The sequence below is a fragment of the Stegodyphus dumicola genome, chromosome 3 (assembly GCF_044657685.1).
Source record: "Stegodyphus dumicola isolate Sdum_Otavi_A_Nest chromosome 3, ASM4465768v1".
Classification (NCBI taxonomy): domain Eukaryota; kingdom Metazoa; phylum Arthropoda; class Arachnida; order Araneae; family Eresidae; genus Stegodyphus; species Stegodyphus dumicola.
In genome coordinates, this window is record NC_140770.1 from 68119393 (window position 1) to 68145614 (window position 26222).

At 31.8% G+C, this 26222-nt stretch overlaps 1 protein-coding gene across 1 annotated transcript in view; it reads left to right on the forward strand.

The window, feature by feature from the left end:
- The window catches only part of cn (Kynurenine 3-monooxygenase cn), a 95624-nt gene that overhangs the window by 32122 nt on the left and 37280 nt on the right, over positions 1–26222 (forward strand). The window contains exons 3-9 of the mRNA XM_085812981.1: positions 56–246; positions 4292–4340; positions 4989–5076; positions 13869–14037; positions 18770–18963; positions 23438–23495; positions 23575–23664. Coding sequence (XP_085669107.1) covers positions 56–246; positions 4292–4340; positions 4989–5076; positions 13869–14037; positions 18770–18963; positions 23438–23495; positions 23575–23664 — 839 coding nt within the window. The remainder of the gene's footprint in view (positions 1–55; positions 247–4291; positions 4341–4988; positions 5077–13868; positions 14038–18769; positions 18964–23437; positions 23496–23574; positions 23665–26222) is intronic.

Here is a 26222-nt window from a genome sequence, read left to right on the forward strand (position 1 = left end):
TTTATTGATATCTTTTGACTAATTTGATTCTTCAGCTAAATGTCAAATATTACAGATATTCGGCAAATGGAGGTTGTCCAAGGTCGGAGTATTAATTTAGCTCTCTCAGTGAGAGGGCGATCAGCTCTTCGTTTGGCGGGATTGGAAGAAGAGATTATAGATAAGCATGGCATTCCGATGAGAGGTCGAATGATACATTCCTTAGATGGTAAACGGACGCCTGTTCCATACGATAGAAAAGGCCAGGTAATCCATATATTTGTCTTTATATTTATATGCCATAACATGGCATAATATAATAATATATGCATTATAATTGACAAACTTTAGATTCGGTAAATGACTTCTAAGCTCAAAGTGGCTAATAAGACCTTTGTAAATGTTCTCCGCCTCCGTCTATTCAAAATTAGTCTTAGTAAATTTAGTTCATTACATCATTCTCTTTATTTTCATTTTTAACGAATTTTTAGTTATTTTCAATTTCATGCATTTTTATTCTTTTAATTTTGCGGTATTTCTAAGTCTTTTAGAGACAGAAGTAAAATCCCCAACATTTTCAATAGATCAAAATCTACCAGCTGAAAAATATCTGTGTCTAGATTTTGACAGGAGTACATGATTTAGAACTGGAAAGGTGGAAACTCTGTCTCATGATAACTTTTTTCTAAATAATTGCATACATATTTCTAAAAATACTTTCTCAGATACAACATTTTATTATAGCATAAATATCATATTCCTTTCAAAATATATCTTTTGAGCCCACATTACATATAAATTCAACAAAAGTTCATGTAAAAGGTTTTGATGAAAATACTTGTGCTAGTAAAAATCAGAATAATGAAATATATTTCTGACCTTTAAAACTGCAGTATCAAGAAGATCGATAGATTTCTAAGATCTATCCGAAATTCACATGATGATGAAAGGACACATAAATCATTGGTAGTTCAAGACATACACAAATCAAATGCTCTAAAAACGTTCCTCAGGAAAAGTATAAAATAGAACAGCGAGTTGCTTAGATATTCTTCCTGCATTTACTCCCTGCTTTTGTACACAGATGGTTTAAGTTGTGCCTCTCGACATAGAAGTTAAAACATAAGCCCAAACATAGAAGTTATATAGTAAGTACTTTGAATGAAAAATATTCTGGCATATAGAAACTGGGATTATTCGTTACAGGAACTTGAACTTGTATTGGATGGAATGCGACCATAAAGTGAGTCAAGGGTTGGTTAGGAGGAATTCATTGGCATGGAATAATCTCAGTGGCCACATTACCCGCCAAAGGAAAGGACAGCTATCTTTCGCGCGCACGAATTTGTTAAGTATCATCAAGTAAGGCCACATCAAGAACGTTCCAACTTAAGAATTAAATTATGTTGCACAACAAAAAGTCTTCTTATATACGATTTGACGTCGCTTTTATAAGGCACTCATTGATTCGGTAATCTTTGTTAGCAAACACAATGGCTGAAACAATACCTGAAGCATGACTGATGCAGAGACAAATAGCTGCCTTTGCATGATATCGTCTTCGGTTAAATAAAATCTCTTACGTCTGAAGCACCTCAATGGTCTCATTTGTGACTGGTAGCTGACAGACGGAGTGAGTTGTGCATCAAGCATTTGCATTATAAATTCGGCATATGGAGGATAAGGAATGCAATTAGATTCCATTGCGTCCCATCCAGTGTATTAGCAACGACATAGACTGTTTTTTCATAAAAGGCATTCTATTTAACATGGAATTTTAAATACATTTATTTTGATGAATGGGGTTAGCTTATGTGTATTTGAGATTGAGTTGTTATGTATTTGTATATTAACACTTAAATAATAAAGTATAAAAGCCTTTAAAGTCCCGGATTTCAGTTTTTCTAAACATAATAAAATCATCTGATATTTAAAAATAATTTACATTGAAGATTCACAAATTATTTGCCCTATGGAAATAATAGTATGAACATAACACTTAAAATATAATTAGAGATTTGTAAACAACACAGTTGCATATTGTAGGTACATCTCTATGTATCTTTTTATCCACGAAACGTTTAAACGCATGAGTTCCTTTTGTAGATGCTGAGAGAGGGAAGTGCAGATACATCATTTAATACTTTAAAAAATATTCGACCCTCTCTAATACTAGCATATGCAGGTTGTTGTAAAACCAAATTAAAAATATAGTTACGGAAATGAGTGAAAGGAGCTTGCGAATATTTTTCTTACACTCGTTTCTGTAGTCCAGTTAATTTTTCTGGCATAACAACTGCTCCATTATAGATATGTCCAATAAACTTTGATTGAGATCTGAATTCGCTTGCAATTTTTTCAACATGCTCACATATTAATTTAGCAGAATAATTGGCTTTTACGTAAGAAACACTTGTAAAGATTTCTTAGCGCTCTCTTTTATCATTTAGACATCTAAGGCATGTGGATAAGTAGGATTTCTTGACAGATGGCAGTTCTTTCATTTAAAAGGATTGAAATAAACTGAAAATTTACTGTTTCTTTTTTTATAGCATTCAAGGAGAATTTTTGAATTGCAATTTATAAAATTTCCTTCTTTTTATCTTTATGTTTGCTATACAAATTAGTTGAAGAACAGCTTGCTTTACCCTTTTGTTTTTCAGAAAAAATCAAATGCTAATAGTTTTTCAATTAGATCTTGTAATGCATCGTCTGTTCCATTTTCGGCCATGATTGAAGTGTTTTTAGAGAACATTTAATCCTGATTGGTGCAGATTTAATGCACATTTAATCCTGATTGGTGCAGATTTCATGGAAATTCAAAGAAGAAGAGGAATAAAAATTAACGGGAGTTTACTACTCATTACACAATTTACATCATAATAGCTCTTTAATCTCACAATTTACTTGAAAAATACGACTGGCGAAACTGAAATGTGATGATAAGCCAAGGAAACGATAATATTTTTCTATGTAGCTGAAGATGCCGCATGTTAATCAGTCGAAATATTTGACTTCTGACTGTCAGATACTGGTATTCTGTTTAGGTATAATTGCCAAATGTCCGGGTTTTCCGAGATAGTCCTGGCTTCCTGATGACAGCATGTGCTGTCAATGTTTTCAGGACGCCAGTTTATTCTGATTTTAGTTTTTTAAAGAAAAAGGGTGAGTCTTAACAGTAAGCGAGATAATCTTTCGTTCCTGACTTTAAATTGGAAAAACTATTTCTTCCCTAATTTTGACCTTGTTGGAAACTACTTTCGCCATGCGTCTATCTGCCCATCTTCCGCAAGAATTATAACTTTTTTGCGTACGGTTGGTCGTCTAACTCCGTCTGATAATTATGAAGACATTCGTCTGTTGATAGTTTTATGACCATTTTTTTCGATCTCTTTCCCCAGACCGTTTAGATGGACCAGACAGAAATTTCGATGACTCCATTGTTTTCCTGATATTTTTTTAAAGTTTAATATCATAGTGGAATCTCATGAAATGTTTTCTTTCCTACTGGTTGCTGACAAATTTTACATATATATGCACAGATTTCAAGTAGCAGTTGAGGTTTAGATGTAATAATGCCCCACACAACACAAGACTATTCCTGACATTGTACAGAGAATTTAAGAATCAAGAAAACTCCATAATCTTCCACTCATACACTATATGCATGGAATAGCCCAATGTCTGCCTATTTTCGTATTCCAGGAATAATCTATAGATCGAAATATCGAAAGTACATTTTTTGCAATCTGGAAATGTTTCAGAAATTTTGGTTATAAACGAAGCAAATCTAACAAGCACTATCTTTTTCAAGCACAGATTTTTCACCTATATTTGTGATTCAAATCATTTATATTTGTGATTGAAAGGGTAATGGTAGTCACCTGTTGTTAATTTTCGACATTTAAGCAGTAAGTACGTTCTATTTGCTATTAATGAGAAGCAATTAAGTAGTTAAAGATCGCTGTTTAGTAACTTAAATTTTCAGCACTCCCCTGCAAGCATCTTACAGATAAAAACTGAAAATTTTGGGAAAGGGAAAAAAAAGTGTGTTTCGCGTTTTTTTTAAAATATGTATTTAAAACTAGTGCCATTCAAAGAGCATAACATTTTTTGAAGTGCTATATATGCTTAGTTATGTCTTATTAATAAACATTTAAATGCTGCACCTGAGAGAGATTTCTCGTAATCAAAATAAATTTGATCGTAGTTGAAATATCGTAGTTGATTTATCTTCATTCAAATCTATAAAAATTTTATATCATTTACAGTTGAACAAGAATGAATAAGAACCTGCTTCTCTGTTTTTTAGTGTATATATTCAGTGGGTAGAAGATTTTTGAATGAAACTCTTTTGACAGGTGAGTTTTTTAATGAATGAAAATGTATTATTTTTAATCAAGTATTATTTCAGAATTCACGTAACAGATAAAAACAGCATTGCCTGAAATTTGTGTCAAGGTCATGTGCCCCTTTGCAAGAGATAGATTTTGCCAATGATAATGTCAAAATCTGCTTTCGTCAAACGTCCTCAACGCCTTTAGAAGCCGTACCTTTGTGCTCTTCTGAAATTATACAGAAAAGTTTTTAAAATATATCACTGCCTTTATGCAAGCCTTAAAAATAGCATGCGAGAGCCAACAGGCTTATATTAGCCTAATTATGATTTCCTCGAGTGATACATCATTTCCTATTTTAAATAAATAAATATTTTTTTTTTTTAATTTACACTGGCTAAGAGATACTAAACGACAAAATGACAACTTTATGACGTAAAGTAAGATAGCTGATTGATTTACATTGTACCAAACTTGTTGCTTACTTATTTATTTTCAAAACTGAAAGTGTGTAAATTTCATATAAAACATTGTGAAAAACAAGTCCGTGAAGTTGCTTAATGCAGTTTAGTTTGTAAATACTATTTTTAAATAAAAGACGTATGTGTGAATTTTTGTATTTTTTATAATGTTGTTAACATTTGCTTATCATTCTTTCTGTATATATTTTAGCCGCCGAGAAGAACTCGAACGTGGAAATCTTTTTCAAGCACAAATTTTTGGACTGCGATTTTAAAGAGGGAAAATACAAAGTCTTAGAGTAAGAATTTTTTCGATTACAGTTTTTTTGATTTAACAGAATTATTATGCGCTTACATTTAATGACTCACAAAAGCAAATATATGCATGCATAATATGGCTCAAATTAGAAGAGAAACGTAAATTTTGAATAAAAAGCTGCCGATCTCTGGGGTGATCAGACACAACTATCTCTCCTTCAGGAGAAGGAAAGGGCGAAAATAGAACTTGGCATAAAACTTGCCAATTAAAAAACTTGCTTCTGAAGAAGAGGTCTGATCAACCTCGAAATCGAAAGAGTTTTATTCAAAATCAACGCTAAATTAAAGCTGTTGTTTTGCCTAATTTTAAACCTTAGTAAAATTGCGGAAAAAGGCTGGAATCTTATTCAGAGCCTTTCCTAAGTATTTTTTCAATACTTAGGAAAGGCTCTGAATAGGCAAGAGAGTAAATTCGGGCTTCTTTATAAAGTGAAAATCAACTATACCTGTATATTTTTGTTTCAGCAAATGTTTTAAATCATAATACCTTAACTTTTGTAGTAATTTTAGTTGCAGTTTTTTGTATCCAGAAAACTAATGCACAAAAATTGTATAGTTTAGAATGAAAAGAAGATTAGGAAGTTCGGTTTTAATAATCAGCCAAAATAAATGATTTTCAAAATTATAAATTATGATGCAGTTAATATAGAAAGATTATAGGCTTATACTTAATCTGGTAGTGTTAATTTTTACCTATAATCCTAACAGACGTGAAGAGAATTATCGCTGTGTTTGAGAACAACGACAAGTTTAGAGAAGGTTAAAATAAACGTTTTTATTTAAACACATTTTAGAATGTAAGGGCACCCTCTTGTGCAAAATTTCGGCAAATCGTCGTGACACAAAATAAATAGAACATTCCAAATAAAATCAAACGTTGTACCCTAGTCAAAAACTATACAATTAAATATTCTCTGGAAAATGTCTCACTAAATCTATCGGAGTATCAGAATTAAAGTTTCGGCAGAGAGAAAAAAAAAACAACCTCCAAGCTGAATAATTACAACTATTAGAGTGGCAAGAAACTAATCACTTAGCGCGCACGCGATGCCAGAAACGCTCTCTGTCGCAAATCCAAAAATCTCAGTTTGCATATTCATTACTAATTTGCATTCTGGTGAAGAATTGGAAAGTAGAAGATATAGTAAAGTCTGAAATTATAAATAACTGCTTAATTAATGTAAGGCTACCTACAAAATGTTGCATTAATTTTTAAAACATAATGCTATAATTCAATATTGCATTTATTGAAGGAAAATCTTCAATATTTTTCTAAAATGTATTCCTATTGATTAAATAATATTTTGTAGACAGAATATCTGTGTTAGGTAGTTTTTCTTGACCAAGGCCTTGTTGCTTATTTTTTTAAAGTTGACCGAAATTTATTGCACCTCTGCAACAATAATTGGGAGTATTAAAAATAGTCTTACAAACATGTGCACGAAGTTTTCAAATTCGTGACTGATAGAACTACACCGTATTCGTGAATTATCTTTAAAAGATCTTATAATTGCTTTAGTGTTTGGAATTGCAGTTAAAAATCCTTTCCAAATAAGAATTCCGGATGCAGCATTTATACCCAGTTTGGAATTGCAGTTAAATCCTTTCCAAATAAAAATTCTGGATGAAGCATTTATACTATCCAAATATTTAAGTTTCAAGCTGCTTCAACTAAATCTAATAACATTAATTTTTCATCAGCCAGAAATTTAGAACTGTAAGTAAATGGAGAAATTATTTTAGCAAAATAAGTTATTACAACAAAATTAATAAGGGAAAATATTGTGGAAAATATTTACAAATGCAGAAATAAAAAATAAAAATAATAATAATAAAAAAAATAAAAAAAAATAAAAAAAAAAAAACCCAAAATCAGCAACTTAATAACACTATGTAACTATACCTGAGCGGCGGCTATAGTAAAAGGTAGATAAATGAAAATATAATAAATTAAATGTGCTTTGCTATTTTCCAGAAATCGTACATAGAATTTAAACTGCAATACGATAAAACAAAAAAGAGAAATATACCACATTCTGATTTATAATATTCAGTTTTCTTACTGCGACTAATTGCAAAAATTATATACAGCGTTTGGATTCACAAGTACCATATTCCATGTATCATGCCTTTTCTTCCTATTGCAAGAGAATAAAAAATGTAACTGTTCTGGAACAACCACGACAAATGTACCAAATTATTTTTGACCGCAAATGTTAATTGAAATAAAAAGGAATATTTAATCTGCCTCTGCTGCCAGGTTTTCCTCTTCATTATTGGCCAACATTCTATTACATCAACACTTTACGCCATCAATATTTCAGCGCAATATTACAGCTTAGTCTGCTTCACTAAAGCTAGTCGACAAGGACATCATCTTTCTCAGCAATCCAAGTCTGAAAGTTCATCTGCGCAGAATGAGGAGTGTCACAAAGTAAAGCTTATCTACACAATTCAAATAAGTATATGAACGAACAAGGAATTAAGCTTTGCTATGACAACTAATTTTATTCTATTCTGCATTCATATGAAACATCGCTCTTAATCTCTTCAATATCCAGAAGTAAAAAACACCACTGCTTCGAACATTAAATCCAGCATAAAGTTTATATAAAAAAGTGATGTACGAACGTTCAAAACCACTTCAACTACGCCGTCTCGGTACCTCTGAAGATAGATAATATCTGTTTAAAGAATACGCATTAAATTTGTGTACGATACATTATTTTCATTGTGTACAATAAATTATTCACATCCTCTCTTCGTCAATCAATATATATATATATATATATATATATATATATATATATATATATATTAGTGCTATGGATTTTAAAATTTCATATTAGTGTTTTTATGAAAAAAAGTAAGTTAGTAATTAGTGTAGCTAAAAATGTTTTAGTATCATCGTATAGAAAATGCTAACAATTAATGGAATGGTACTGGAAATAATGATATTTGAAAATTTGTATAAGTAATGCTGTTTTCTTATTATATTGGGTTTTAAAAATCTAGCGCTATTTTATGAAAATGATTAAAATTTTACGGTAAAATATTCATAGCTACCCACTGTTTGTAATTCAGTGATGTAAAGCGAAGCAGTAACTACTATTCAATAACATGGGGGGAATTCTTGACTGTGACCATTACCAGGACTTAAAAAATAAATAATATATATTGTGCTAAACAATGCATAAAACCAAACATAATGACAAAACTAAGAACGGTATGTTAAATATACAGTACAAATATGCATAAATAAGTAGAAGTTATATAGTATTTATATGTAGAGAGAGAGAAAGAGAGTGGGAGAGAGAGTGTAATGTTACTTTTCAAAACCGTACACAATTTGTTGCTCAGGAATAACGGCAGGACGATGGTGAGTTAAGTCATTAGAGATCTCGTACTTGAAGGCCGGAGGCTAGTGTTTTGCAGAAGAAAGACTGAGATCATCATTTTGCATCTGCTAAATCACTATAATTCCGTTCTCTGTTTGCCCCAATATCAACTGTCGACTGGTGTGAAATTATTGAATCTGTAGGATGGTATGCTTAACTGAATTGGACTAACATATTTTCCTTTCAAAACTTCTCTAACCACACATGATTTTTCTCTATGAAAGCTATACTTTTCTTTTTCAAACATTACGTAAAACAAACATTGAACGATAATTTCACCTTTTATCATCAACTTCTTTTTCCCCGTACAAGGGAAATTCTTTTATAACTTCTAGTGCAAATAATAACAACAACAACAACAACAATAATAATAATAATAATAATAAAAAGGTACTGGAAATAATAATAATAATAATAATAATAATAAGGTACTGGAAATAATAATAATAAACTGGTACTGGAAAAGTCTTTTAAAAGCGAAATGATGTAAAGTTAACTTTTATTAAAGCAGGAGATGTCTGCAACTAACAGTAGAATGCTTAACAAAGAAGCATGTGAAATACTGTGAATTAGCTAAAGAAAAATTAAAACAGATACTAAATCCGGCAATTTAAAACTCATCAAGAAATAGTACAACGAAATATATAATTACGTACAAACAGAGCATTCAAAATTTAAAGCCATTGCTTATATTTCCGGTTGCAAACTCTGAATAATTTCCGAGTTTATCAATAGTAGCGGAATGAGAAGTTCAGATTTTCAGCTATATTAAAAGAACTGACTTCAAAAATTGGGAATTCTAAAACATAAACAAGAGATATATGAAAACTGAAAAGAGAACAAATTGTTCGCACTTGTCTGGTCGGTCTATCTCTTGCCCAGGCGGCAGAACACTTTTGAAACTTGGAGGGCTATAGTATCCAAGATCATGCCTGTGTAACTTAGAAAAGGGAAGGATTTCATCCTATCAAGTAACTGTCGAATCAAGGAAGTGTTGTTTGAAAGTTAGAATAGTAGAGAGAACTCCATAACTATCACATAAAACAATGACTACAGCAATTAAATAAGAACTCATTATCGTCCTCAGTTCGTACAGTTCTTCTAAAACGCTTGTCGAGAGCTTCGCTGGAATAATATTCATGATCAGCCTATTATAAAAAAAATCATTCGACAATTAGCCCCCGTGCCAAACACTGGTTTCAATAGTATCAGGAGCGCAAAATTAAGAAAACATGCAATGCAATATGTATATTGTTAGAAAAAGGCCCCTTGTTGCTGAATTCCTTCTTTCGGGAGAATTATGAGAGTAGAATTCCCTCAAAGGCGTATGATCAAATTTATTCAAAAATTATGCCTAGGGCCCGAATGAACATGGAGGTCGATTGTTAGCGATTTGCATAGAAGTAACTGGAAGTCTGTAGGAGCACTGATTGTTCTTAGTTGTCATATCACTGCAAAGGTCTGTTGATATATTCTGGCACAAAAATCCTGCACAATTATTCACATATTTTACTCCGAAGAGGACCCTAAGTATCAGGATTACAGTTAATATCGCAAAACTGATGGTAAAGCAGTTTGAAGACTATGGAAATGAGTTTGAATATCATCCTTGTTTTACATTGTTCTCTGATCTCAACACCTTTGAACCTACCAATGGTACGTTAGTTGATAAGAATTGAGTGAGTGAGTGAGTGACGGAGGACGTGGGCACCATCCCTCTACCGTTACGGTTAATTGGTATGAGCACCACGCCCGCCCTTATCTAGAATGACATAATTAGGTACTTAGGTTATCGCTACCCATTCAAACTTGCATGGTACATATTGCCATACTCTGACTTGCACGCCTATTACACATGCCGTAGCATATTCGGACTTGCTTATTCATACTTGCATGGTGCATTTACATTCATATTGCATGGTACATATTTCACACATTTCATATTACACATTACATTTACTGGGAAATTGAATATGACTTATGTTTAAGGTTCTTTGCATCCGTAAGGTTCAATATTTACGTTAATTATACATGATTAGATACTTAGGTTAACTCTATGCATTCATTATTATTTACAGACTTGCATGGTGCATATTACACACAGAGAGATTGATTAATACTTATGTTAAAGGTACTTTACATCTTAGGTATTTAGGTTAACACATAGTTTAACACTACGCATTCATTATTGTTTACAGGTTTGCATGGTGCATATTATATACATTACTTAGTACAGCTTATATTTACTGAGAAAACTTGCATTGTACATAGTTCACGCATTACATAATACAAATTACATTTCTAAGAATTTAATTATTAATTAATAATATTAATTAATACTTGCATGGTACATATCATACATATCATACACATTTCATAGTGCAGTTTACATTTACTGACAGATTGATTAATACTTTTGTTTAGGGTACTTAATATTTATGTTTAAGGTACTTTACACCTGTTTGATTCAATTCTTACTATAAGTATGTATAGTTGGGTTCTTAGGTTAGCACATAGGTTGGCTTTACGCATTAATTATTATTTACAGTTTGCATAGTACATATTACACACATTGGTACATATTACACACATTAAATAGTGCATGCTAATTAATTAGAATGGTACATATTATACACATTAAATAGTACTGTGAATATTGACATGGTACATATTACACACAATTACTGAGACATGGGGTATATTTGCATGGTACATATTACACACATTTACAATTTACAATTAAAAAAAAAAAATACAATTGCTGAGAAAATTAGCATGTTACATATTACAATAATATTAACATGGTACATGTTGCACACATTAAATAGTACAGATTACAATTACTGAGAAACTTAATAGTACTTAATTTCGTTATGTTCAGACTTGCAGAATTGCATTTACCTATTACCATATTCTGACTTGCATGACTATTATATGTTCTATACCCTATTCAAACTTGCTTGATGCATATACATTCATATTGCATGGTACATATTCTCACACGTTACATACTATATATTGCATTTACTCAGAAATTGTTTTTACTTATGTTTATGGTACGTTGCATCCGCAAGGTTCAATATTTTAATATTAATTAAACATAATTATGCATTCATTATTGTTTACAGACTTGCATGGTACATAGTACACACATTACATAATATTGATTACATTTACTAAGAAATTAATTAATAGTTTATGATATTAATTAATACTTGCATGGTGCATATTACTTGCTTATTATAGTATAGTTTACATTTATTGAGTGATTGATGAATACTTGTCTTTAAAGTACTTAATACGTTCAGACTTGCAAATCCAGGCTTGTATGATAAACATTCATATTGCATCTTGATAAACATTCATATTGCATGGTATATATTTTACACATTACATACTATATATTGCGTTTACCTGGAAATTGAATATAACTTATGTTTAAGGTACGTTGCATCCGTTGAGTTCATATTTACGTAATCATACTTAATTAGGTACTTAGGTTAACATTATGCATTCATTATTATTTACAGACTTGCATGATAGATAGTACATACATTACATAAGACTGATTATATTTACTAAGAAGTTCATTAATAGTTAATAATATTAATTGATACTTGCATGGTACATATAACACACATTTCATAGTACATTAAACATTTAGTGAGAGATTGCATAGTGCTTAAGTTTAAGTGCTGAGAGTGTTAGCATGGTACATATTACACACAATTACTGAGACATGGTACATATTACACATAATTACTGAGACATGGTACATATTACACACATTTACAGATTACAATTACTTAGAATATTAGCATGGTACATATTACACGCATTTACAGTTTACAATTACTTAGTATATTAGCATGGTACATAATATAATAATATTAGCATGGTACATATTACTACAATATTAGCATGGTACATATTACACACATTAAATAGTACAGTTTACAATTACTGAAGGATACATTAAGCAGTTTCTTACAATTCTGTGCCAAGTTTTACATAGTGCATATTACAAACCTGCATTTCACATACTACACACATTATTATATAATGCAGGTTATATTAATTTGCATGTAATATACATGAAGAAAAGGTCACTATGTTGAAATATTGTAACATTACTAATTGCACAAGGAAAGGTAATCTGCAGATTGGGTTGCAGTCTGTATATAAATAGTCTGATGTGAAAAATAGACATAGTACATGCATAAATTTGTGATTCCTATGTAGTAGTCACTATGCTGCTTGACACCATAAGTTACATTAAGCAGTTTGACACAATTCTGTGCCAAGTGTCATTAGCTTTGACATGACGACAGTGATTTGGCGTATTGTTGGCTTATGCTTAACGAGGAACCTGCAGAAGGCCTGCCTATCCGTTATAGGAATGGCAATATGGTGGTCCTCTGTAAGGGGACATGCAGTGATGTAATGGTCTGCTGTGCCCTCTTCGCCACAGATGCATTCGTCAGTGCTGGTGATAGCGTGTCGATGATAGTACTGTGGGAAGGGGCCATGACCGGATATGTAACGTACCAAGAGGGGACTGGCGATAAGTCTCTGTAAATCTACTTTTGGCTTGAAGTAAAAAGTTCTTCTGCCGGTTAAGCTGTTCGTCCACTCCTGCTGCCATTTATTGCAAACAATTTGCCGCAAGGTCTTTTTTAGATATGAGGTAGGCCATGGGATCTGTACTGTAGTAATGTTGTTCCCAGTGGCGGCGTCTTTTGCCAGGCCGTCTGCAAGTTCATTGCCATAAATACCTGTGTGCGCTTTAATCCATTTTATGACGTAATGATTGTGAGCATTTTCACGTAGACTTTTTTGAATGCCTGCTATTTGCGGGGAGGTATGTTCTGAATTGGCAATTGCTTGCATAGAAGACAGGCTATCTGTATGTATTAAGGCTTTGGACAATTTATTATTCGTTAGATAGCGTAACATTTCCATTCTTCGCCGTCATAAAATGAAATAGCTGTTTTTTTTTTTTTTTTTTTTTTTTTTGAAAGAGGAATGATGGCTAAATGTATTTTAATGATTGTACAAGATTTGAGATTATCATTTCGAAGAAAGAATCGCTTTCCATTTTTCTTGGCATCCAAAAAGGGATATATATATATCGTAAAATATCACATTCCAACTGCAAGTATTTTAGCTTCATTGCAAACCTCATTTATATTCTAACACTATAGTGGCTAAAAAAATGTGCAAATATGTAGACTTAAATAAGTAGATTTTTAAAAGTTATTTTTATTAAGAAAGCTAGGATGAAGAAACGTATTTAATAAAAATAAGAAATTACATGTTTAATTAAAGAGTTTGTCCTATCTTAAATTAGTATTCATAAATTATATTTTCTTCAGGCCTGATAGTTTAGTTCAAGAAGATAAAGCTGATTTATTAATTGGTTGCGATGGAGCTTATTCTGCTGTTCGGCGTCAGATGCTTAAAAAACCTCGTTTCAATTACAGTCAATTCTACATTGAACATGGTTACTTAGAACTTTGTATTCCTGCTGCTGACAATGGAGAGGTAAGACTTCAAATTTACGTATTTATAAAAAAGAGACTGAAAATACGTGAGGAATTAAATTTTAATTTAAAGATATTGACTTAAATGCAATATAGGAAATTTTCCAATGCACATATCTTTCTCAACAATAGCAGTAAAGTAGAGGAAAAGTCAAAGAATTATGTAAATTAGAAAAATAAGAAACGTAACTAAGATATGCATATGCTTACAATTTTTATGTGTTTAGCTTATAAAAAAGGGAAAAGCTATAAAAAAAAGCTATAAAATTTTTCCTGAGAAACAATTTATTGTTATCATGAGAGGTGTTGAAAAGTGAAAAGCATTTTATTGTGTGATTGTAAAATATAGTTATAAATCTGAAACACAATTAACGATCCATAGTCCAAAGCATAATTAGCAGTGTCATACTGTAATAGACGGCATTAGCAAATATTTTATCTATCGTTGTTGATGCCTCAGTATGCAGAATGGTTAGCGAAAGACATCCCTTCCTCTGCCATCCTGCGATGTTTGTGCATGACATTAAGAACTATGCCCCCCATTTTATACTCTTTCTTCTAACCACTTCATGCATACTCTTTCAGACAAAAGAATATTTCGCTCACTCGCCTGGTTATATCGTAGAAAGAACATTGAGTTCTTTCCTATTCTTATAAAACCGTTGATACGGCTCTTATACGATATAGAAACATTCTTATTCGTTAACAAGAGCATTAATAAAAATAATCTAAGTTATTTTACATATGGGTACATTTCGAATTATCATTCCATAACCTCTAAACTTATGAACAATGAGGTTGAAATGCCAATAATTTATTCTTTGTTTATTTATCCTATACTGAAAATACAAAAAGTAATAGCTACATTTCTTCTAGGTTTCTATTTTTTAAGAGCAGTGCAATATTAGAGAACCGCTGGAAAATAAATACTTTGCATTTTAAAAAAAGATCCTCACTAGAAAGAATCATGGAAGCACAATGGAAATTACATTTTTAATGTGTATGAATAAGAGGAGAAACTTGTATGATCCCAGACAGTGGAATTATTTGTGCCAAAAACAACAGTTACAAAATTGCAAGAAATAAATGCTGTCACCTTTTGCTTGGAGTAAGCAGTTATCCATTCGTAGCGTAGACGCATACGGCTTATAGATAGTATTATACCTATCCTCAAGCCTGGTAAACCTGCGTCGGAACCTGTATCTTATAAACCAATAAGCCTATTATCTTCAGTAAGCAAAATATGTGAAGCTATACTCAAAAGAATCAACGAATTTCTGCGCTCCAACAATGTTATTATTCCGCATCAGTTCGGGTTCAGATGACATCTCTCCACGACCAACCAACTCTTCCGAGTGATAGAAACTATTGCAGAGGGAATGGCTAACCGGAAAGTGACTGGTGGTTTGTTCCTCGACATTGCCAAGGCTTTTAATCGAGTTTAGCTGGATGACCTCACTTACAAACTACACATCCTGGGCTTCCCGGGCTACATCATAAACATTATTAATTCCTACCTAACCGGTAGACATTTTGTTGTTCACGTCTCTGGCACAAATTCCACAAGCCATCTCATCATGGCTGGCGTCCCGCAAGGATCTTTGCTCGGACCTACACTTTTTAATATTTACGTGAACGACATACCTTACACACACTACACAGCATGAGCTATGTATGCAGACGACACAGTGTTCCTCGCACAAAGTGCATTTCCAGGTCCAGTTATACAACGATTACAAAATTCCATACACACGCTAGAGACTTGGCTCTCCAGGTGGAAGATCCTCGTGATCGTAGAAAAAAAAACAGCTATTATGTTTGCGAAAAAGACTAAATTTGAAGAAAAACCTGAAGTTCTATGGCACTGATAATCCCTGGGCCAAGCAAGTCCCTTATCTTGGGGTGATCCTCAATAAGTCATTTACATGGTCCCCGTACATTACATCTAGTATCCAGAAGTTCCGAGTTCGTAAAGCCAAACTATACCTCTTAATTGCTCGAAACAGTATATTATCTATTGCCAACAAGTTACTCATTTACAAGTCCATTCTACGTCCACTTTAGTGTTATGAAAGTCCAGTTTGGGCATATACCAAGAAAACTGATAGGAAAAGATTGCAAGTCTGCCAGAATACTGTTCTACGACAAATTGTAAATGCTGAATTACCATTCAGCATTTACAATTTATTATATAAGGAATAATATAATACATGAAGAGTTAGGCATTGAGTTACTGCGCACTCATTATTATAAGTTAGCCAAAAAATTTCATGAAAGGCAGCAAAATATTGATAATCCCAGTATTAAAATCTGTGATTACGACTATAACAGTTTGGGAAAATATGGATAGGCCTATGACCCAACTAAATGTATGGATCATGTAATATGCAACTCTAATAATTTGACATATGTGTTTATTTATGTATTTATTTTCATTGCTCTTATCTGCTACACTTCAAATTTTCTGTCTGCATTCTCACTTTTGTGTATGTTATAGATATATGAACATAATTATTTCAAGTTCATGTCTTAATATTTGATGTCGTGTACTTGATAATTCTTAATGGATTCAATTTACCTATGTTTGCACTACCTCATTCTTGTCACAGTCACCAGTTTCTCGACTTTTCTGCTTGCACTAATTTAGACAACAACTCCATTGATATTAATACGTTAACAATATTCTTAGCTGACCTTAAAAAATTATTAAAAAAAACCTATTCGATTTATCTTTCGGTTATTGTATACTACCTTTCGAAATGATCAAACTGTTCTACAAGGGGTAGAGCCTTGGTTCAGGCACCCTGGTGTCTCAAACACCATTCTACGGAGAGGAGAATCACAATAACAAGAAATGAGGTTGAAAACTGGGAGCAATAAAAGCATAGATTGTAATTTTCGGAATGTGAGGAATTGCGAATCATTGCTTCGCGTATCATACCTTGATCTGTAAGCTGACTTTCTTTGCAGTCGACTGAGTTCATTTCTAAATTAGATTGCAAACTCCAAAATAAATATTGTTTTTCAGTGAAATTATAAAGACGGGGTAAAATTTAGAAATGAGCTTCAAGGCATTAGAAGAGATACAGGAAGTTATATTAAATACGGCATATTAGATCAACCAATGACTGAGTGATTAAAGCTGCGAAATACTTGTAATTGGCCTACGCTCTGTTCTCGGTAAAAGTAATGTTTGAGAGTTGTAGGGGCTAGTCGTATATAAGATAGTCCTTATGTATAACATAAAGATAGTGTTCCGTAAATTCGTCCACGAACGCAAATCTCCGCTTATGCAAGTAACCCTCCTACTATAATCAAATAACTCAACCCATTCTAATCTCTGTGTAATATAGTAAGTACACTTAGGGCAGACGTTTCTATAATACCTTAGGACTCCAAAAAGATTTTTAGGGCATATTAAATGTCTGTGAAATTCACTATACTTAGCAACTCTATGAATTCAAAGATTTTTCTAGAAAAGAAATGTACGTCCACAGATTGCAAGATCATTCAGGGCTGTTCCTCATTAATTCTTATTTGTAAAATTGGATAGTAAAATCTACGCGCTGTGCTTGATTTCTATTATTAGACTAATTTTGTTCATTATTTAATAAATATCTAAACATTTTGTGGAACCTAGTCACTGAAAGTTTAGATCGTGTGGATCCCTTCCCGCATTGCCATCCAGCATTAACCATTTTCCTATAATTTCGCGTGACTAAAAAAAAAAAAAAAAAAAAAAAAAAAAAAAAAAAAAAACCATTGCTACAACCATTTTTCTAGTTCTATATTTAAATAAGCACTCGACATGTCTATCACTTATTGAGGCCGGAAGATCAGATATCCTCCCCGAAATTTCTGTCAAGTCTACTTTACTTTTATTGATTTTTTTATTTTTACAGTGCATTCTTTTCCCTTGGATGCAATAAGGTATATTATTGATAATTTATTTTCTTGTAGGATGGTTGCAGATAGTATGTTCTTTTAGAAGTGTATGTGAAAAATGTTGTAACCCGTCAGTATTCCGTTTTAGAAACATTATGTATAAATATTTTTACATCATTTTTATTTCCTTTGATAACGAAATTTTTATTTCCGTCGATGCACTTAAAATTATTTCATTTTTACAACTAGTATTTTCTTTTACGACCTTGGAAATATTTCTGCATAAATTACCCATACATATAAGTAAGCATATTACACAGAGTGGTTCAAAAATAGAAACATAGATTCACATCTAAAATTTTTGTTTGTAAAATTTATTAGGTTGTTAACTAAATTTTATTCATATTTTATTAAAATTTTATTGTTTTATTATTCTCTAATTATTCATAAGTATAATTATTAAAAAGTTTTAATGGAAATAATGATGTTATTTTCCAATAAAATTTTAAACACAGTTTTAAAAAGATTAAACAGAATTATATAAAAAATATTGAAATAAAAGATATCAACAAAATTCCGTGTTCGTTATCAAGCAAACACAAGTGAAAGAACGCTGAACATTTCTCATGCTTTTTCTGGTAACTAAAGGTTTTATTTATAGAAATGCTAAAATCTATTTTTACAGAATTTGTTAAAATACTCAAAAGCAGAGAAAAAAATAAGGTGAATCTTGTTTTAATAAGGAAAGTAAAATGAATTTTATTATTATCACTTCTTTTTTTACATTTTACTCAATTTAAATTAAATATAGAACAGATAAAATTCTAAAAATGAAAAAATATTTCTAGTTCGCTATGGAAAAAAATTATCTTCACATATGGCCCAGACATACTTTCATGCTCATCGCCTTGCCAAATCAAGACAAAACATATACGGTCACACTCTTTATGCCTTTTGAAATGTTCGATAAACTGACAACGCCAGAGCTACTTCTGCAGTTCTTCTCTGAGCAGTTTCCAGATGCTGTAACCCTTATTGGCAGGTAAATAAATAAATTTTATTATAATTCCAAATATGAACCAGTTTTTCGTAGTTGTTGTTGTGTTGTGACTTATCTTTCTAATATAAACATAGTCTAGATGAGATCGACTAATTCATCGCGGTCGAAAAGGAAACACTTGTTGTTAGACAATGCTTTAGGCATCTTGCAGGCTACAGAATGAAAGCCCAGTTGCCCTTCATGGCTATCCTCCTCATGGAGGTAGGAAGTAAGAAGGAGTCGCCCTAAACAAGTTTCTCCGTACCCTGCTCTGAAGCACCGGCGATCCCTACGTGGTGACCAAAACATTGGGTCATTTACCATTGAGTTCTATGGGATTTGACGCGTTCGGGTGTAAATATTTTGTAATTACGTCGCAAATATACATATAAATGTATATATTTTCTTTTTCTACAACACTTCAGAGTCCTAAGTATGTGAAAACAACATATTTTTAAACAACATTTCATTCCGAACGGAATTAAATGCTATACTTTTCTCAGAATGGTTTAATTTGAATGAAATATTTTCACAAGTTTTCGTTAATTACATTAGAAAAAAAAAATTAAGGTAGTTCGATTTTATTCGGTTAAGGTACAAAAATTAAGATCAAAGTTTATTGTATTATTAATATTAAAATTATGCATTATTTCTTTTCTATTTATAGAGCTTCTTCCTAAAATACTTTCTTAAATATGACATGATTTTTTGGCTTCTTTTAAATCGAAAAATGTAAGTCAATTTATAATTGATGCTCTATTCGGTTCATTTTAAATTAGAGAATTATTAGGAAAATAGTATTTGACTTTCTCTGAACATTTCTGAAAGGGAATAAAATAAGTTTTTTTTTTTTTTTAAAGTATTATTTAAAACTTGTAACTGAGTTATTATAAAATGTAAAGGGAATAATTCTTTTAATTATACTTATCAGATTTTTTTCTTTTTATCCTTCATTTCAACAATACATATTCCAAAACTCTTTATTACGTTCTTAAGTGCGCATCTCATAGCATTTGCTTTACAATCAATACCTTTTAACAGATTGCTTTCCAATACGAACAATTCTTGCTTAAATAGTTTTATAACTTATTTGTCAACAGGATTTCAATTTATGTTTACAATTCAATATTAAGGTTATTATATATTTAGATAACATTTATAATCATTATAAATTAGATACATTTAATCATTAGATTTCTTCACAGTACTATCACAGTTGTTTATAAGTGAATAAATTCTTCATTTCAAATACATTTATAAATAATTTAATGAATATTTAAGTATTTTGTCAAAGGCAGATACATGCTTTTTGCAAGCACATGCATAAATACCCATACATATTTCCTATTTATCATTTCCGGCATGTGCAAATCTTTAATTTCTGTGCATTCACTATATTTTTCGTGTAAAGTACTTTACACTAATTTAGCATACACCCGAAAGTTTTACATAAAAAATATATATGAATATAATTTGAATGAAAATTATAAGTATTATTTTTAATACCCACTCAAAGGTCAGTTTTTCTTCAAAATTCCCCCACGATGGCATCTCTCTCTTTAGGCAGATAGCCCTTGCATGCGTTACTCTATTTAAAAACTTAATCTGACCTATGTGCCTAATTACAAATATTTTAACATACATAATTTTATATTTACATTTAGCCATCAAGTTTCAAACTTTTCAAATCTTCTAGAAAATAAATTTTGGCAGATCTCTTTTAGCAATTTTCTTAAAATCTATATTTTTGTAGTGCAACAGCTTAGAATTTTATAAAACAAATTCATAATCAAAATCGCTGTTGTTAGTTATCGAAAAATAACCAAGATGTGATTTTTGCGTAAATGTCAGTAAACTATACAAATTGCTATTATCCATCCCACTATGAATGTTTCTTTCATGCGAAAGTGTCCCTTTTTCGATTTCTATGGAACTGTCGTGTGTCGAAATACTATCAGAATTTTGTCAAGCGAGCTTCTGAATGTAAACAAAAAACACCCCGTCTGGTGACCCAAGCTTCAAAGCAGTGCTTCACTTCTAGCGCGGAATGGCCCCTCCTCCCTTTCCTGCCTCCATGATCCTCCTTGGGGGGGGATGAAACGGTGGATCCATGAGTCTTCTACCTTTTTTCCCATACCTTCTCCGGGATGCGTAATGGCAGACCGCACATTGAGTTGAACAGTGTTAAACGAATGTCGCATACTGCGCATCCCCAGAAAACAATTTGGCGTAATTACTATGTTGGCGCGATTTGAAAAGAAGATAAATACGGTATATGGTAGATGTACCGCCATCTGATTGTAAACAAATCTGGCGTTTAAATCTTCGTAGAGTATAATGTAAATGTAAATTAATTACTGTGTTAAAATACTATTTTTTGCTGTACTGCTCAAACAACTAGAAAGCTGAAATTATTGCGAAGTAATGTGAAGCAGTGTTTGCATTCAAAATGTAAAATATAATACTAATGAAATTCTGCACATTCCTTTGGAACTGTACAAATTTTCGTTCAGAAAAAGACTGAAATTTAGGATATATTAGTTGAAAATTTATTCATTATACTTTTAAGCTATAAAAACAATTCAGGATTTACCATACGTTCCATTCGTACATACATAAAGAAACACTGAGGAATATAACAAGTGCTTGCAAATAACACTGAAGAAATTTTACAATTCCTTAATGCTAGTTATTAAATTCTTTGAAATGAGAAAATAAAAGCGCGAATATACGCTAACAAACTAAGCGAGATACTCCAGTTTACAATTACTGAATTATAACATGTAAACAAATTACATTTAAATAACGAATTATTACGAACATATGTTAACAAATATTAAATGCACTGTTATTGACAAATTACAATTAAATATATATTAGAAAAATAAGCAAGTGCAATCGATATGGACGTTAAAATAACTAATAAGCAAAGTTCCACAACATTATAGTTGTAAACATCATTCGAACACAGTCGACAGCCATGGTGATCAAGAATAAGCTAGCGTAGGGTTGCTTAGTCGCCAATATTTCTCCCCGCGCCAAAGGTACGCCATCAAGCATGCGCAATAAGCGAAATTTGCTTAACATTGTTCAATTCAATGTGCGGTCTGCCATTACGCCTCCGGGATTCGAATTCAGCCTCAAACGCTATGACAACCGGCTTCCCGAAAATAAAAAATGCACTATCATTTGAAATACCAATCGACCAACATTTAGTTACATGTAGAAATTAAAAATTTACGCATTTAAATCATTATCTTTAATGATTACTATAATGAAAGTAGTTGTATCCTAACAGTGTGAATTATCACACTGATAGGATACAACTACTTTCCTTGGTTCTTATGATAATTAGAACTTATTAAGATAATTAGAACTTAATTGGTTCTTATGATATTTTGATTAATAACGACAAATAAATGAAGTTATATTTCTATTTTCATTTGTAAATGAAATACAAAATTGTATCTAGAATAACAGTTATCTTCCTCGCCTACCCCCCCCCCGGAAAAAAAAAGGCAACGCTGCGTTTTAGTCGTCCTCTAATTACCTGTATGTAATTAGTTTGCATAGTCATTAGGTTATTTCGAAGCAGGAGATACGAAGAATAATCAATGCCCTCGCTGGGACTCTAACCCGGACCTTTCGAATACGCACCAAGTATGCTACCGTTACACCACGAAAGCTTGCAGAAAGGAGGAAAAAAATACCTTATATATAGTCCCCCTTTAAAGGGCGATTGAGGATTAGTGGACCCAGTCGTCAAATCCTGGTGGTGAAGAATCAGCATCCACCACCTTTTTTGTTCGGGCTTCACTGTACAATCATCAGAATTTTTGGAAGTAGGAAACACTAAAAATGCGCAATGCCTTCGCCGGGACTCACCTCTCGAATACGCATCGAGTGTACACAAAGGCATGCAGAAAGGAGGGAGAAACTACCTTATAAGTTTGAAACTAAACTGACTTCTTCTGACAAAAATCTGCATTTCTGCAAAGCTGGAAATGACATTTTAAAATTAAGTTTCAATTTTAAACTTGAGCGCAAGCCCGGCTAGCCCAGTGGGTCGAAGGGCGAAGCTTATCACAACAATGTTCCTTTCTTCTGAAATCTATCGTATGCCTCCAACTCATCGGAGTTGCAATGCCCCCCCGGTTCTAGACCTGACGATGGAACCTCTGTGCCTGCCGATCCATCTTATGATGCAAATCTCTACGTGGCTGTCCTCTGGATGAGATGCATGTGGGATCATCATGGTGATGTGTGCTTAGTTTGAAGTTGTCAAAGAACTTAGTCGTATTTAATAAACCGCGCTTTGCTATATTTTTCTAATTTAAATTATTTTTAATTTTTTTTATTTATCTTTGTCTGTATGTGTTATTTACGCAGAAGGTAAATTTTATACATATTTAGCAGAAATTTTAATTTTGTTTTTCTTCTCAAAGAGGGTAAACGTTGAATGTTATTTTTATTTCAGAGATAAATTAGTAACTGATTTCTTTCGAACACCTGCATCTGCATTAGTTTCTATAAAAGTAAGTTTTCGATAGATAACTTATTTAATGTAAAATTCTAAAAATTCATAACACTAAAAAAGAACTATAATTCTTTCAGTGTAATCCGTACCACATCGAAGATAAAGTTTTAATACTAGGCGATGCGGCACATGCCATGGTTCCTTTCTATGGCCAAGGAATGAATGCAGTAAGTAAAATATATATTAAAACCTTATTTTAGTACGTAAATACCTAGAAAAACTCCAGAATTGAAAATAAATACCAAGACAATTTAGGTCATAAAAATAAAAATTCTTAATTGTTCATCTCTTTGTACACATTTGAAAACTCACTTGAGGATATCTTGAATGTTGCACAAATTACCTTATACGATTTAAAGCTAAAGAATTCAAAAGAAAAATAGGACTACTGGTTATCAGTGTAGTTTATACATACTTTGCCTTTACATGAATATTTATTCTTTATATATTTCAAACAAATGCCATTGTAAAATGGATGGGAAAAAATCAAAAACGAAATGCATTAACCTCTGATTATCCATGTGGAGTTTATTCATCATTCTTCTTACGTGATTAATAATGAAGTAAACTATTCGAGAAGAAAAATCGAAAATTACTGTAACTTATAATTAGAATTTATCTTAAACAATATACTACATGTCATACTTTTAAAGACAGCAGAACTTAGATTTTATGGAACACGGTGCCATTTTTGAGTTATTATTTGGATATTAATTAACGTGGATAATTGGGTAGGTCATAAAGTGGATATCAGTAAAATCCTCACTTAATATTATGAATTTGTGTGTCAAATCAAGATAAGTAATAGAATCATAACTTAAAAATCATCCTTACAATTTAAATTGAATATTAGTTAAATTTTGAGGTGAATTTGAGGTTTCTCTCACTGAAAATTTTTAAAAAATCTAGCAAATTACTATTAAATACATAAATGACAACTGCTTTATTAGAATTTTTTCAACTCAACATCTGAAATAAAATAATAATAAGCTTCTGCGCAGCGTATAAAAAATGAAAAGTTCACAATAAAATTCATTTTGAAATCCTGTGATTTAATTTACCATACAAGAACAAACGAATAAAGCTATTCTTTAGAAAATTAGTACCTGTGCTGGTGATTAAAGGAATTCAGATCTGACGAAATTAAAAAAAAAAAAAAAAAAAAACTACAATGATCAGAATTAAGATATTTATTGTTATCCAAGTTTAGCTAGGAAAATCTTAAAACATTGCATAAATCTTTAAAATACATATCCAGTTTGCAAGAATAATTCAATTTCTATTCCTTTAAGTGAAGAAAGGAAAAGAAATAAATCTTCAAGCTAAATCATAATTTGTAAAAAAATAAATAATTAAAAGTTGGAGCAAGCTGAAATAAAGATAAAAATCATTTATTTTATTTGGGACCTTCCTTCACCTTTGGAATTGTATAAGAAATTGTAAGAATTGTAAGATTGGAATTGTATAAGAAATTGTAAGAATTGTAAGATTGGAATTGTAAGATATTTTTAAATGTGAAAACAACTAAGTCCTAGAAACGATGACGTGTGACGCATTAGATATTATGCATATTTAGTGTAACACATCAGAGATTATATATGGCACTTTCAACCTTTCAATTTCCAAGAGACCCCATTTAAATTTAATTAAATACAATTTGGATAACTTTTCTTAAATTTTGCTTATTTTATTGTAAAATAGTGGAAAGTAAAACCCCAGATATTCCGCATATTTCAAAAATCTGGCTATAAGGTATAAACTTAAGGTCGCAAGAAAAGATGTTTTGTAATCCTAGTTAAAACGCATACAAAGTAGACACATATCACACTTTAGTACACTGTAAAATCCAAACTAATCTCTTACAACACAGTTCACTTCATGATTAAAATAGACCTTAGTGTAATGTGAATTTTATATATAATGTAAAATTCCTGGATTCATCCGTTGAGAAACATGAGTAAGCAACTATTTTAATAAAGAATTACGGTAATAAGTATCTATTTTAGAAATACTGACGTGTTTTTTATATCTAAAGGGCATATGTTTTAGTTTCCTTTATATTATTTTCACTTAAAATCAGAAGAACTGGTTTAATATTCCGTACTTTTTTCCGGTGCCAAATATTATTAGAATAATTTCTCTGCCCATTAAAGAATAAGTGTGAATAATTTCTCTTATGATTCATAGTTTTGTGAGAAAGTGATTACGATAACTTTCTACAGCAAAACTATTGCTTTGTAGTATGCGCCTCTCTTTCCCTTCAGTTTCAATTGAAGTAATAAATACACTGTGTTTCAAAAAGAATATATGTATTATAAAGTGTTATTTTGTCCAAATTATCGATCACTGCGCCTCGGCTCGGCTATTGGCGAAACGAATACATAGTCTAGTTTATATTAATAGCCGATAGATGTCAGTTGTCTTCTGTTTTGCGGGGTAATTGACACATGTTTAAAATGGCTACTCCGCAGCAAAAATCATTTTGTGTTCTCGAGTTTTCGAAGTGCAATTCCGTGATTACAGTGCAAAGACGTTTCAAGTTGAGGTACCAAAGTGATCCTCTGAATGGGTGGAACATTCGCAGATGGTATCGACAGTTTGAAAATACAGGATGCATATGTAAAGGAAAGAGTCCTGGCCGCCTTCCTGTTCCCAACGAAAATGTTGCACGAATTCAAACTGCTTTCCAACGTAGTCCTTCAAAATCAACTCGTCGTGCCAGTCG